This window comes from Podarcis bocagei (assembly GCF_964188305.1).
Source record: "Podarcis bocagei genome assembly, chromosome: 8".
Classification (NCBI taxonomy): Eukaryota; Metazoa; Chordata; class Lepidosauria; order Squamata; family Lacertidae; genus Podarcis; species Podarcis bocagei.
The window spans coordinates 23541115-23556677 of NC_138133.1; the positions used below are offsets into that span (position 1 = coordinate 23541115).

The following is a 15563-nucleotide window of genomic DNA, read 5'->3' on the forward strand; positions in this document are numbered from 1 at the left end:
ATATTTGTGTGTACACATGTGTACCTGAGGCAGAGAATCCAAATGGCTCCCCTGTGGTAGTAAAAATATAATAAATTAATTGGCAACACACAGTCCTTTATTAATAAAAGAAGCTGAGGCTCCAATACTTGGGCCCACCTCATGAGAAGAGAAGACTCCCTGGAAAAGACCCTAATGATGGGAAAGATGGAGGGCACAAGGAGAAGGGGGCAACAGAGGACAAGATGGTTGGATAGTGTTCTCGAAGCTACCAGCGTGAGTTTGACCAAACTGCAGGAAGCTGCGGAAGACAGGAGTGCCTGGCGTGCTCTGGTCCATGGGGTCACGAAGAGTCAGACATGACTAAACAACTAAACAACAACAACATCCCAATATCTGGCACATTCAGGGATGGTCCTGAACAGGACAATAGGAGTAGCAAAAGCTAGAAAAGGCAAAGTGTATTAAGATTGTAAGCAGAGCATGGGAACGCAAGGTTACCAGTTTTGATTTGATTTTAGCGGAAAGGATGGCTAAATTACGCTTGACAGCACTGGAGCTAAAGTGTTCTGAAAGGAAGCCTACACATTTCCCGCCACGGACTGAGCCCTGAGGTATACCTCTGAGACTCTTAATCTCAGAGTCATGGGTTCGAGATGCTGGGGCGAAAGATTACTGCTTTGCACCAACACCAAAAGGCCTGGACTGGACTTGAGTGCTATGACATGTGGCGTTTCTGTGAGTTGAGGAGGCCTTAAGCTGCTTTGCTTTTGGGCGCAAAATGTCTCCGGCGGGCCCCTTATTCCTTTTCCTTTCACGAGGCACCCTTCGATTCGCAGCAGAGATGCCACAAAACGTTTTGAATTAGGAGGAGCGAGGAAAAGGAACGGACCAGGAGGGAGTTAATACACACACACACACACACACACCCCTGAGAAAGTGGCAACTCTGCAAGTTGAGTCCTGAGGAAATGCTGTGGGAACTGTAGCCAGAAGGGGAGGGACTTTCTGTTTCCCTCACTTGTGCGCTGTCTCTTTCTCTCTCGCCAGCTCTCTTCCCTTGTGGCTGAAAGGCAGAAGGAGAGGAATCAGTCACTTAAATGTGCCTCTGCCTGAGGCTTAGTTTGGAGGACTTTATTCCTGCTCAGCAGCAGCAAGCAAAACACTCCTGGATATGGCTATCTCAGGAAGCTTCTGGCTTGTTGTTTTCACCGTTTTCATCACTGAACTACAACAGGTAAGGCTGCAAGGTGGGGTAGCAGGAGGGATGCAAGGCTATAACATGGGTCCTTCAGTCCCTGGAGCCCCAAGGTATGTTTGAATTTAATTTGTTCTGCTGTTCTGTTCGAAAGCTCCTGCAATAGCTCCCCCACTCTATAAAAAAAAAATCAATGCAATTTCACAAACATAAAACCCTATTAAATTAAAAAATATTGAAGGGGGCACGGAAGGGGTAAAGTCCATTTTTGGAAGGGGCAGGGTGAGCTTTGCTGCATACGTTGTTGGATTTCTGGAAGAGAAAGCAGAACTCTCGTTACTGCAAAACAATGCTGCCGTCTGGAATACGTTCAAATCCGATTGATTTTTGACAGTGTTAACATTTGAGTAAGCAGACTGAGTTTTCCAGTTGCCACAGGTAGCCACAGCGATTGCGGTGTGGGGGTGCTACTTGTCTATGCAGCAGGAGAATCTTGCTCTTCTGGAACCATCAGGAAAAAATAACAAATACACAATTTACAGTGCATTTACAGGAAAGCAGCAAAATTGAAAGTGGAGTGTACACAAAATAAACCCTGATTTAATTTTTAAAAGAGGAAAGCTTCAGCTCATCGACAGAAGCTCCCAAAAGTATGATTCCTTCAAAGGGAAGGGGGTTTCTAAGAAGAAGGTGCCCCTACAGATATGACCCAGGATCCTGCCACCGCAGTTTGCATCCTCATGAACTGGGAGACCCTAAGTGGGCCTCCTCAGGTGATCGTAAGTTATGTAAGAAAACATGGCAGGAGACTCCATCTGCATACACACCATACATTTAAACACATTTCCGCCCTCAAAAAAATCCTTGGAACTGTACTTTACCCCTTATAGAACTATAATTCCCAGCGCCCTTAGCAAGCTAAAGTTCTCAGGATTCTTTCAGGGAGGGGGGTGCTGCTTTAAATTTGTGGCTTGGATGCAGCCCTCTTCTAAGATACAGCAGCAAAGCTGTTCTTGTTTTTAATACTTTCCATTTCTTACAGCTCCTTATCTAAAATAAATATCATCCTAGTGCAGTTTCCCCATTCCAATGAGTTCCAAAGGTAAGAGAGGCAAACAAGCCACCTCAGCCCTGTCGAGATAGGCAAGCCCAGCAAGGAAAGCTATCGAGGGATGTAATTTGCATATGCTGAAAAAACAAACCCCGGCAGCAGAATTCAAGCAAAGGGTGGCTATCTGATTTCTCATATTTTGTGTTTTCCAATCATTTTGGAACCGACCCATTGAGTTTCACCCAATGGTGGTTTTCCATCGAAGTCTGCCTTCGCTCGTGTTCTTCCAAACTGGAAACGTCTCCAGTGATGTGGCTTTCACCACTTCCCTTGAGAAACTATCCTGTAAGCTATACTCCGTGCTTAAACATTAAAATGCTTTTTATAAACAGGGTTGGTGTTGTTAAAAAAAAAATCTCCCTAATGTTTGACTTCTTCAAATTATATACTTTCTTGGGTATCTTTCTTGGTTGGTTGGTTGGTTGGTTGGTTGGTTGGTTGGTTTGTGTGTGTGTGTGTTTTTCCATTTTCAATATTTAGCCAGTGAATATTGAGCAGCCCTGGGTGCAAAATGCACACAAAATCCAAAACAGAACCAAAAAAATCAGAAGGAAACCAAAGGATTAATTCAGCTCTCCTATTAAGTACAGCTCCATTTGTTACCAGGCGGTACTGCCTAGCACTTAAGGGAAACTAGTTCATACCAATATATAGCTAGTCTTGCATAGTGGCTTTGAGTCAGGAAGTAGCCAAGCTAAATCTCACCTCCATCATAAATGCACAGGGCTTTTTTTCAGCCGGAACTCGCTGGAATTCAGTTCCGGCACCTCTCAGGTGGGCACCATTGCCATTCTAAGAGAACGAGGAAGGCGTTCATGGTGAATTCTGCCACCTCTTTTTTTAAAAAAAGGAAAATAGCACTGCCAGGCCTCATGTCTACTTTATTCGTTTGTTTACATTGAGGAAGGGCCTTTGCATGCAGAAGGTGCCGGGTTCAACCCCTGACATCTCCAGGTGGGAGAAATTTCTGCCTGAAACCAGGGCTGGCACAAGCCATTTTGGCACCTGAGGTAAACCACAAAATGGCTGCTCTCCACCAGGGAAGAAGGGCTGAGTGAGGTTCTGTATCAGGGACAAGGGGATGGGGGTGGAATAAAGACCTACATCAGGAGCAAGGATGTGAGGTGACCAGCAACACCTCCTGTTAGCCAGCAGCGCTTCCTATTCACCAAGAGGCTGTTATAGAGGTGGCAATACGAGGGGGCTGTTGAAGGGACAGCAGATCCAGCCTCCAAGGAGCTGTTGTTGCCATTGCAGCTGCAGCAATACAGAACAACAAACCCCTGTATTGCAAACTTAGCACAACAAACAATACAGGCAACATGAAGACCAGTTTACTAGGTAGCACTGCAATTCTTATTGCATAATATACATGATTTAGTACAACAAAAACAAAATGTGTACACTTGTGAATTCTCTAATATATTTGAAAGCGAATGAACACACGTCTGTCAATCTTTGAAAGTCCGTAGAAGTATAATAAGTCTACGGTTGAAACAAAGTAATAGATGCTATCCTGTGGGCTAAGCGGTAAAACTTTTTTTAGGCATTCATGGTGCCAAAGTAGTAAGTGAAGAACAACGTAGGACAGTGATTCCAGATAATCTGATTGTTTCGCTGGAATCTTCTTCAGCACAACTACAAAAGAATTCAAATATAAAACAATGACCTGTGTACATCTGCTTGTCTCATAGGTGGGCCGGCACTTCTTGGTGTCAGCAGGCTCAGTAATGGTGACTGAGGCAGATAAGAGCGCTTAGCCAACTCTCTCCAAACTGGTTCAGAAGTGTGAAAACACTAAACTATGCAATATTTACATTAAGATTTTGCACAATATTTTGGTTTTGTTTCACTGTTATGTGCAATTTCGATAAACCGGGCTAAAGATTGATTGTCGTTTAGGGTTCGGAAAGCACGCTAAACTATAATCTAAAACAAAAGTGTAACCTTCCTGTTTTCATCAGGATAGTGGGAAAGCATGTGAGCCTGAGATTCATTTCTAGGGCTGCTATTCTATTCTAGAATCGGGCAGCAGAAGGCATCCAGGCGGATTTTCACCAGATCGGCAAAATGTCCAGGAAAACCCAGACATATGGCAAGGGGGGTGAATTGGTTTTGGGGGGAGATGTCCCCAAAAAAAGCTCAACAACTTTGTCTGGATTTTTCACTTTTGGTAATATGGCAACCCTATTTTTACTGGCCTTCATAATGCAGCTATATCATGGTTGAGCATTGTGTCTGAACACAGCCATTTAGTGTGGCTGTTTCCTTGTTTACAATCCAATAATATATTTTTATTGGAAGCCAGCTAGAGTACATAAAACAAGTGAATACAAAAAAAGGTAATAAAGGTAACATAATATCTAATATAGTATAACAGTTTAATGCAGACTGTTCTGTTATAAATTACACATGGGTTGAATGCTGCCTGGACCTAGTGCGAGTTCTTAGCAGCCTGCTTGTTGCATGAAACTGATACCTTGTCCACACTTCTGCTTGTACCGTGCTTAGAAACTACAGGTCTGAGCAGTTTTCTGCTTGACCCATACTTTCTAGGCATGGGTCTGAGCAGTTTCCCCCTTGCGCTGCTCCTTTCCCAGGGAAAACCCATTCTTTACTGCTAAATCGGAGCAAACATCATTGCAGAGAAAACCCATATTGCCATTTGCTCTGATTGAACACTAAAGAGCAGTTTTTCCCTAGGGGAAAGCAGCATGACAAAAGGAAGTGTGGTTGAGCCTTAATGTGAGATTAAGGGGTAAAGGCCATTCTGAAACACCATGAAAATTAACTTTGAGATTTATATTGTCTTGCTGCAAGACGAAGAACTTCTAGGGGCTGTGGTCCTTTGGCCCCCCAATACAATATTTGAGGGGGGGCACGTTGATGGGCATTGTCATTCAAATAGTGTGCGTGCACTGCATCTTGTGAGACAGAGCTTACCTCCCCCCCTCCATTTTTTTAATTCAAGCTGGTACTCCTGGACCAGGACATCATTGAGGCAGGCCATATCCTTTCTCCTTTAGGCTTGTGAAGATAAGGCTGTATGTTCCTGAAGGTTCTCCACCCCACAAAATGCAGAAGCCAAATGGAGGAGGGAATCCATGTTGAATGGTTTCTGGGCCTTGGGGACTACTCCTTGCTTCTCAGGACTAGAGGCCGTGGTTGTGTTGGAGTGGCAGGGTGCAGTTGTGCTAAAGCCGGCCTGGCTTTGCCTGTGAAAATAAATGTGGGAGGGGGAAGCAAATAAGGAGATCTTCAATGCACAGTACAACTTTTCATCGTCCAGCGGAATGTTCTCTTGTACCTCTGGAAGGCTCCTGCCTTCCTTTTTCCTGGGGCTTGCCCAAGTCAGTGGCCTCAACGTTGGTTGGCAGAAGAGAGGATGGGTTGAAGAGCTCTTCGGAACCACCTCTTCAAAAGAATCATGGAGTTGGTGGTAGAAGATGGAGCAAGGAGCAGATCTGCTTTTATTCTTCCGTTGGGAAGTGGTTGTGGTATGCAACAATCTTTCTCCCCTTCCTGCCAAACAGGCCTGTAGCTGGTTCAGAATAAATGTGTGATAGGCATACGCGAAAGCTGCACTGTAGAATTTATTTTGCATATTGAATTGGCTCGTGCTGCATACAGAACCGGGGTTTCTAGGTGAGCTAGTTTAATTTAATTTTTTATTTTTTGGTACGGTATGTATGAAAGCCCAAAAATCCATCCCGTCCCCAAATTAGGATTAGTCATTTAAAGTTGCATATAATTCTATCGGCTCTATAAATCACTGCTTCCTCTCTGAATCTTGCGAAATCCTTAGCCTCAACCACATCCTGGCAACAAGTTCCTCATTCTAATTTTGCGAAGAATATGAAGAATATTATCTTCCATCCCGTGCCCTAAAATGGTTCGTGTGGGGGTGGCGGGGAATCCGTACGCAAGTCCTGTTGGTTTTTTAAAAAGTCACTTTTTTTTACAAAAGAATCTACAGTTAAATCTACTTCATAATGCAATGGGAGAGAAGGAAATCTGTTGAAATAACAAGTACAATCTAGAACCATTGTCCTTTACATCATGGTAGTGGTTCCTCAAATATGGACTGGATGCATATTCCTGTTCTCTGTGGGCACAGTTTTAATTCCATGATGAACTGGCAACAAGCTTATGCTATGTTGTTGTTGTTTAGTCGTGTCCGACTCTTCGTGACCCCATGGACCAGAGCACGCCAAGCACTCCTGTCTTCCACTGCCTCCCGCAGTTTGGTCAAACTCATGCTGGTAGCTTCGAGAACACTGTCCAACCATCTCGTCCTCTTCTCCTTGTGCCCTCCATCTTTCCCAACATCAGGGTCTTTTCCAGGGAGTCTTCTCTTCTCATGAGGTGGCCAAAGTATTGGAGCCCCTCAGCTTCAGGATCTGTCCTTCCAGTGAGCACTCAGGGCTGATCTCCTTCAGAATGGATAGGTTTGATCTTCTTGCAGTCCATGGGACTCTCAAGAGTCTCCTTCAGCACCATAATTCAAAAGCATCAATTCTTCGGCGATCAGCCTTCTTTATGGTCCAGCTCTCACTTCCATACATCACTACTGGGAAAACCATGGCTTTAACTATACGGACCTTTGTTGGCAAGATGATGTCTCTGCTTTTTAAGATGCTGTCTAGGTTTGCCATCGCCTTTCTCCCAAGGAGCAGTCGTCTTATAATTTCGTGGCTGCTGTCACCATCTGCAGTGATCATGGAGCCCAAGAAAGTAAAATCTCTCACTGCCTCCATTTCTTCCCCTTCTATTTGCCAGGAGGTGATGGGACCAGTGGCCCTGATCTTTGTTTTTTTGATGTTGAGCTTCAGACCATATTTTGCGCTCTCCTCTTTCACCCTCATTAAAAGGTTCTTTAATTCCTCCTCACTTTCTGCCATCAAGGTTGTGTCATCTGCATATCTGAGGTTGTTAACATTTATCCTCCGCTGTTGGAAGAAGCTACAGATACTACGAAAATCTTCATCATAACAGGCACAATGCAGGCAAAGCTGAACAACCCCATGCATTTTTTTACTTGTAAGTAAGCCCCACTGTCTTCAGTGGAGCTTACTCGAGTGTGTAGTATGCCTTAAGTCCCAGTAACTTCTGTGGTAATAAATGCATCTTACTGAACTTCCAAGAGGGATATGCTTAACTCTTGTTAAAACAATGGAAATTGGAAGGACTCCATTATGACCAGCCATTTTATTTCCACTTAAGGCAGAAGTTTTAAGTTGGCTTTCTCATGTGTTCTTTTCCATTGGCTTTGGATTCAGTAGCATCATCAGGGTAGGTCTTTGGGGGCACTAGTCCAGGGCCCCACTCAGAGGAATGAGCAGATGGATCCCCCAAATGCAGCAGGCTTCACTGCATTTGGAAGTACGTTAAATAATGTGCCTTTGTGTGAAAAAAATTCCCATAAAACCACTACACCCAGAATACATGGCACTCCCTTATACTGAGTCAGACTCCTGATCTTCTTTGTCTGGTTCAGTTTCTGCAAATTTACAAGTGATCCTCAAAGGCTTCAGGTAGCTGCATTCCTAGCCCTCCTACCAATATCCTTTTTAACTGGAGATGTTGCAGACTTTGTACATGTACTGTCTCTACCACTGAGCTATGGCCCTTTCTCTAGATGTAAAACAACTGCCTCTATGGGCAGTGATTGGCCAGTAGCATGACGCCATCTTAACTACTTCAAATCTCCAGTCCAACAGGAAGGACTTATATTTCTTGTTCGTATGTTTGCTGATATCAGGCAAATTCTCCAACCAGTAGTTTGGCCACCTCTTCCTTTTTAAAAGTCAGCCAAGTATTATTGTGAAGCACAGCAGTCAGAGAATTAGAATGTCTTTTCTCACACCACCATCTCCTTTTCCAGGAACTATTGACAGGATCTGAGCATCTTTTATTTTTATCCCATTTTGTATTTCAGTCTTCAGCGTACAGAAAGCTCTTCAATGTTAAGATTTGTGTTTTTTCAGACAGAAATATTGTTTTCCCTTCATTTTGCTTCAGCTCTTTGCATTTCCTGACCGTATATTTGCTTTATGGGATGGAAACTTTGTGATGTGGTTTTTACAAGTCTCATTGGAAAGTCGACATCACAAAAACCATTTCCTTCACGGTTTAGGAGTTGTTTTGAATTAAGGACCTGGAAGTGAACTTCTGGAGCTACAGAGGCTCTGCTGTGCCCTGTTTGAGAACACTTAAAATCAGGGGGCAGCAAACTTTTCCAGCAGGGGGCCAGTCCACTGTCCCTCAGACCTTGTGGGGGACCAGACTATATTTTGGGGAAAAAATATGAACGAATTCCAATGCCCCACAAATAATCCAGAGATGCATTTTAAATAAAAGGACACATTCTACTCACGTAAAAACATGCTGATTCCCGGACCGTCCGTGGGCCAGATTTAGAAGGCAATTGGGCCGGATCCTGCCCACGGGCCTTAGTTTGCCTACCCATGCTCAAGATACTGTTTACAACAAACTGGCTCCTAATCTTTTTAAGTGGTCTTTCTCTGACTTTGCATAGATGACAGCCCTATTTGCAGTCTTAGGATACTTCCAGATCAGTATTGATTATGGAATCTGAACACCTTATGCATGTTAAGTTTTTTCTTTTCTTTTTTGGTAGTGTCCACACAATACTGTTGTCATCAAAATGCCAGCTCATACTTTTTTAAAAAAAATCCCCTTGCAGTGTAGGTGGGTTCCCACGAAGCAAGACACAGTGATAACAACAAGAACCTTTATCGAACTAACAGAACTGAACAACAGGGGCAAAGCAACTGCTTATACACATTTCTGAAGACCTGGGCCACTCTCAGTCTCAACGTGATTGGCTGTCTAAACTCCCAAGCTGCGAATCATAGCTCAGAGTTTAAGGGCCAATGGCAGTGGCCCAAATCCTGAAATACTATGTGATTGGATATCATGTATCGAATCAGAACACAGGGGCTCATAATCCAGACTCAAGCTCAGGCAAACACAGACCCCTGAACACATAACACCTGAACATGGGGATTTAATCTAATAGGCTAGATATATGGTGACATTTCATCTAATGTTACACCCCTACTTCCACTCACTCCTTATCTTAGCGCAATCTAGCCATTTGGTTTCTGGTGGTCCAAATTATATGAGTGTGTCTGTTTCCACAGATTGTTGCATGCTGAAGCCATGTTCAAATCCAACAATCTGGTTTGGAAGAGTTGGTCATTCAAGGTCTATCCCACCTTGGAGACTGTAATTGTGGCACATAAATCAGACTTAAAAGAGAGGGGGGTATTGTGCAAGGCTTCTATCACTTGTGCAAGCATTAATCAGGTAAATAGCATTCTTGTGCAAGATCTCAGTACTGTATTAAAAATCCAAACAAACAAACAAATGGAGATGGCTCTCCCCTCACCCAAAAACACAACCTCCATTGGTTGATTATGAGAACCAAGGCTGGTAACATTTGCTGTTGTACCCTTCCTGGTGTCACGGTCTGGTCTATGGGTGATTGAAGTCCCGGCTGAGGACATCAGGATCGGGGGCAAGATGGTGGGGGGGGGAGCAGGAACGAGAGTCCAGAAGCCAGGGGTCTGAGGGTCAGGAAGCAAAGAGTCATGAAATCAAGGGTTCGAGGATCAAGAAGCAAGGAGTCACAAAGTCAGGGGTCCGAGGATCAAGAAGCAAGGAGTCACAAAGTCATGGGTCCGAGGATCAAGAAGCAAGGAGTCACAAAGTCAGGGGTCCGAGGATCAAGAAGCAAGGAACCAAACAAGGCATTTGACAAGGTGCCCCATGATATTCTTGTAAAGAAGCTGGTAAAATGTGGTCTTGACTATGCTACCACTCAGTGGATTTGTAACTGGCTGACTGACCGAACCCAAAGGGTGCTCATCAATGGTTCCTCTTCATCCTGGAGAAGAGTGACTAGTGGGGTGCCACAGGGTTCTGTCTTGGGCCCGGTCTTATTCAACATCTTTATCAACGACTTGGATGATGGACTCAAGGGCATCCTGATCAAATTTGCAGATGACACCAAACTGGGAGGGGTGGCTAACACCCCAGAGGACAGGATCACACTTCAAAACGACCTTGACAGATTAGAGAACTGGGCCAAAACAAACAAGATGAACTTTAACAGGGAGAAATGTAAAGTATTGCACTTGGGCAAAAAAATTGAGAGGCACAAATACAAGATGGGTGACACCTGGCTTGAGAGCAGTACATGTGAAAAGGATCTAGGAGTCTTGGTGACGCGGCAGCTAAAAAAGCCAATGCAATTCTGGGCTGCATCAATAGGAGTATAGCATCAGATCAAGGAAGTAATAGTGCCACTGTATTCTGCTCTGGTCAGACCTCACCTGGAGTACTGTGTCCAGTTCTGGGCACCACAATTCAAGAAGGACACTGACAAACTGGAACGTGTCCAGATGAGGGCAACCAAAATGGTCAAAGGCCTGGAAACGATGCCTTATGAGGAACGGCTAAGGGAGCTGGACATGTTTAGCCTGGAGAAGAGGAGGTTAAGGGGGGATATGATAGCCATGTTCAAATATATAAAAGGATGTCACATAGAGGAGGGAGAAAGGTTGTTTTCTGCTGCTCCAGAGAAGCGGACACGGAGCAATGGATCCAAACTACAAGAAAGAAGATTCCACCTAAACATTAGGAAGAACTTCCTGACAGTAAGAGCTGTTTGACAGTGGAATTTGCTGCCAAGGAGTGTGGTGGAGTCTCCTACTTTGGAGGTCTTTAAGCAGAGGCTTGACAACCATATGTCAGGAGTGCTCTGATGGTGTTTCCTGCTTGGCAGGGGGTTGGACTCGATGGCCCTTGTGGTCTCTTCCAACTCTATGATTCTATGATTCTATGAAACACAACAGGGCAGGGAACGTGTTGCTGTGGCAAAGAGCAGAAGGGAAATACTGACCTTATATCCCTTCCTGGCTCTTGCCACCCGGTACAGTGAGTTACCAAGCAGCCTCACCTGTGCGGCCGCACCTTGCCTCTCCAGAACAAACTTAGGAAGGCCCCAGTCCTGCGAAGCCCTACTGGTCACAGGGCCTGGCTCCTGCACACACTCCTGACACCTGGCAGGGGTAGGGGACATTTTTAAAAGGTATATGGGCACAGGCACGAATACACTTGCATAGTAATCTTACAAAAGAAGACAAATTACCAGTAACACTACCCTTTCTTGTGCTCTGAACTAATTATCTGGCTCAGTATCTTGAATGACAACTGATCTCTACACACTTCATCAAAGTGTCCTTGCAATAACCAGTTTTCAATATACCGTATTTTTCGCTCTATAACACGCACCTGACCATAACACGCACATAGTTTTTAGAGGAGGAAAATCCGTAGGCATGCCACCCGTAGGCATTCCCTCCATAACACGCACAGACATTTCCCCTTACTTTTTAGGAGGAAAAAAGTGAGTGTTATGGTGCAAAAAATACGGTAATTTAAAATAAAATAAAATAGTGAGGGTCGCTGTAAGGACTTTGCATCTAGAGTGCTAAACTGAAAACTTTGGTTCTCATTTGTCCTGTTGAATGATTAATTGCAAAAAAGGGAGGGAAAGTTCCAGGTTTTTGAGCTAAGTTACACCTGTTGAGCGCAGGCCATGACCCCTAATCCCAGATGGTTTTGGTTAGCTTCACACAGTGGGCGCACTTTAAATAAACGTTAGCTTTCAAAACAATGAGATTATCGCTATAGAATAATCTCGGGTTATTGGCCAGAATTTGTGTGTCATAAGGCCCATGGAAACCCCCTCTTCCAGGTTTCATTGTCTCTAAAAAGAAGAAAGGGCCCCTTGCAATTATATCCTCTGCCAGGGATGTGTCTTTCTCTCCGAACAGTCATTTGAGCGAAAAGCAATTTTAGCAAGCCATGACACACAATTTCTTCTGTAATCAGATTGCTCAATAACATTATAAATAAGCCGCTCTAAGGGTAGCTAAATGACTTTTGCCGATTCTGTCCATTTCTTCTATTTCTATTTGTTTGGAGTGGATATGTGTTTCTCTACTACATATGGAGAGTGTGTAGAGAGTGTGCATAAAGAGGAGAGGACAGGGATGTAATGTGGCCAGTGTTGTTCTTTGTCTTGCTGTGACTGAGACTTGCAAGGATTCTTAGCTCAACCTCTTGCAAACACATAGGCAGTGTGTGAATGCACATGAACGATCTCATTGAAGACGATGGCAGTATTCTTTGCAATTGTGCAAAGGGCAAAGATATGCGCAAACTGCTTGGGATAATGTTGCACATTCATGTGCCTTTTGGGTCTCCTGCATGCTTTATTCATGTGCACGTGTGACTGTGACTCATATGGAACTAGGTATGGGGGGAATTCAATTCAGTTCACATTTAAAGGCGAACCTACCCACACACATTGTTAAACAGCGCAGTGGTACCTCGGGTTAAGAACTTAATTTGTTCTGGAGGTCTGTTCTTAACCTGAAACTGTTCTTAACCTGAAGCACCACTTTAGCTAATGGGGCCTCCTACTGCCGCCGCGCCGCCAGAGCACGATTTCTGTTCTCATCCTGAAGCAAAGTTCTTAACCCGAGGTAATATTTCTGGGTTAGAAGAGTCTGTAACCTGAAGAATATGTAACCCGAGGTACCACTGTACAGGAATTGAAACAAAGCTATCCTTTGAAATTTGCACTTCTTCAAATTTCGTAATGCAGCTCTCAAGCCAAGTAATGTATAAAAATGTGTGCACTGGGATAAAACGGGCAAAAATAAATGCATAGATGAGTGAAAATAGCATATGTTCAGGGAATTTCCTCTGCAAAAATGTGCATATTCAGCAAAAATGTACTTATTAGGAGAAATTTGCACTGAAATGCTGGCGAATGTTCATGAAATCATACAAAATATATATTATTATTTATTAAACATGTTAGCCGCTTCACCTTGTCCAAGGAAACTCAAAGCAACTTACAACAAACAAAAACAAAACCCCACATTAAAACCACAGTGAGGGGATATATTAAAAACATCCCACCTACTTCCAAAAGGTTACAGATAGTTAAAGGCAAAAGGCCTGGTTTAAAGGGGACAGTTTTTGCCTGCCACCTAAAGATATGTAATGAAGGTGCCAAGTGAGCCTCCCTTGGGAAAGCATTCCACAAACGGAGCCACCACAGAAAAGACCCGTTCTCATGTTGCCACCCTCCGGATTTCTCGTGGAGGAGGCACACAAAAAGGGGCCTCAGATTGTGATCTCAGGGTTTGGGTAGGTTCATATGGAGTGAGACAGTCCTTGAGGTATTGTGGTCAAAACCAGCACTTTGGACTGGGCCCAGAAACAAATTGGTAGCCAGTGCAGTCAGGCCAGATTGTTGTGATATGCTTAAGTTGTCTTGCCCCAGTGAGCAACCTGGCCATTGAATTTTGCGCCCGCTGAAGTTTCTGAACTGTCTTCAAAGGCAGCCCCATGAATAGTGTGTTGCATTAACCTAAGCTAGAGGTTACCAAAGCATAGACAACCAAAGTGAAACTATCCCTGTAGAGATAGGAGCACAGCTGGGCCACCAGCCAAAGCTGAGGGAAGGCACTCCGAGCCACAAAGACCACCTCAGCCTCAAACATTAGTAATGGATCCAGAAGTATCCTCAAGCTATAGACCTGCTTCTTCAGACCAAGAGCAGGCAACCTCCCATCCATCTGGTCTAGGGAACCACCCATTGACAGGGCCTCAATCTTATCTGGATTTAGCTTCAGTTGGTTGGCTCTCATCCAGTCTGTTACCAAGGCAAGACATCTGGCCAGCACATCCACCGCCTCACCTGCAGATGAAAAGGAGAAGTAGAGCCAGGTGTCATCAGCATATTAACAGCAACATACTCCAGATGACGCCACTCAGTGTTTTCCTGTAGATGTTGAACAGCATGGGGGATAGAATCGGACCCTGAGGAAGGTCTCATTGAAGGATACGTGGGGCTAAACAACACTCCCCAACCATCACCCTCCCCGATGTGGAAATGTGAAGAACTACATTTAAGATGTGGGGGTTAGAAACTGAGGCAAGCAAAAATTGACTAAGATGAACTGAGTCATGTTCTTTCATTTCTGCAGGTCTGCCCTGAGTAAAATCTAATTGAATACCACCAGTGCTATTTTTTCTAGAAAAAGAGGTGCCAGAACTCACCATGAACACCTTCCTTGTTCTGCCAGCATGGTGTAGTGGTTAAGAGTGGTAGTCTTGTAATCTGGTGAACTGGGTTCGCTTCCCCGCTCCTCCACATGCAGCTGCTGGGTGACCTTGGGCTAGTCACACTTCTCTGAAGTCTCTCAGCCCCACTCACCTCACAGAGTGTTTGTTGTGGGGGAGGAAGGGAAAGGAGATTGTTAGCCGCTTTGAGACTCCTTAAGGGGAGTGAAAGGTGGGATATCAAGTCCAAAATCTTCTTCTTCTTCTCTTATACAGTAGTACTTCGGGTTAAGAACTTAATTCGTTCTGGAGGTCCGTTCTTAACCTGAAACTGTTCTTAACCCGAGGTACTACTTTAGCTAATGGGGCCTTCCGCTGCCACCACATGATTCCTGTTCTCATCCTGAAGCAAAGTTCTTAACCCGAGGTACTATTTCTGGGTTAGCGGAGTCTGTAACCTGAAGCGTCTGTAACCTGAGATAGCACTGTAATGACAATGGCGCCCATCTGAGAGGTGCCATTGGAACTGAGTTCCAGTGAGTTCCAACTGAAAAAAGCCCTGAATACCACCCATAGAAGATTGTGCTGTAAGTTGCACTGAACTCAGCGAGGCTTACTCAGGAGGCACCTCAGGATTGCACTGTAAAGCACTGAGTCTAGATGGGAACCATGCCTATATAAGAAAGTGCTGAATGTTTACTTTTCTTTTCTGTGCATAACTGTACAAAGAAGGAATCGGCTTTTTATTTCTTTACTGTTGGCTCCTTATCAGCGAGGTGAATGATAGGACTAAACAAAGCACTCCCATTGTCCTCAACCTCTGTGCTTCAAAGTGCAGGGGTGACTGAAACAGGGCCACAAACAACTTTCTGTTATAAAGGTTAGAGTATTGTGAGTTACTATTACTTTCTCTTTTTTTTCAAAAAAGAGGAAGTACCTTCAGATACAATGCAGAGGTTTCCTGCTATTCTCTACAAGTTTGGCTCTGTGTGCTTTTGTAGATTTGCATGCTGTTCCTTAAAGCTGGGGACTTTGCCCCTGTCAAACTCCATCTAAGTCACCGTTAAAGTGCCTCACATAAAGAGGAACCTGCAGGCGGAGGCTG

General features: G+C 44.3%; 1 protein-coding gene across 1 annotated transcript in view; it reads left to right on the forward strand.

Moving 5' to 3' along the window:
* Nucleotides 1–726: 726 nt before the first annotated feature.
* TNFRSF11A (TNF receptor superfamily member 11a) overlaps nucleotides 727–15563 on the forward strand; it is a 39756-nt gene continuing 24919 nt past the window's right edge. Inside the window, exon 1 of the mRNA XM_081206369.1 lies at nucleotides 727–1215. Coding sequence (XP_081062495.1) covers nucleotides 1153–1215 — 63 coding nt within the window. The 5' untranslated portion in view covers nucleotides 727–1152. The remainder of the gene's footprint in view (nucleotides 1216–15563) is intronic.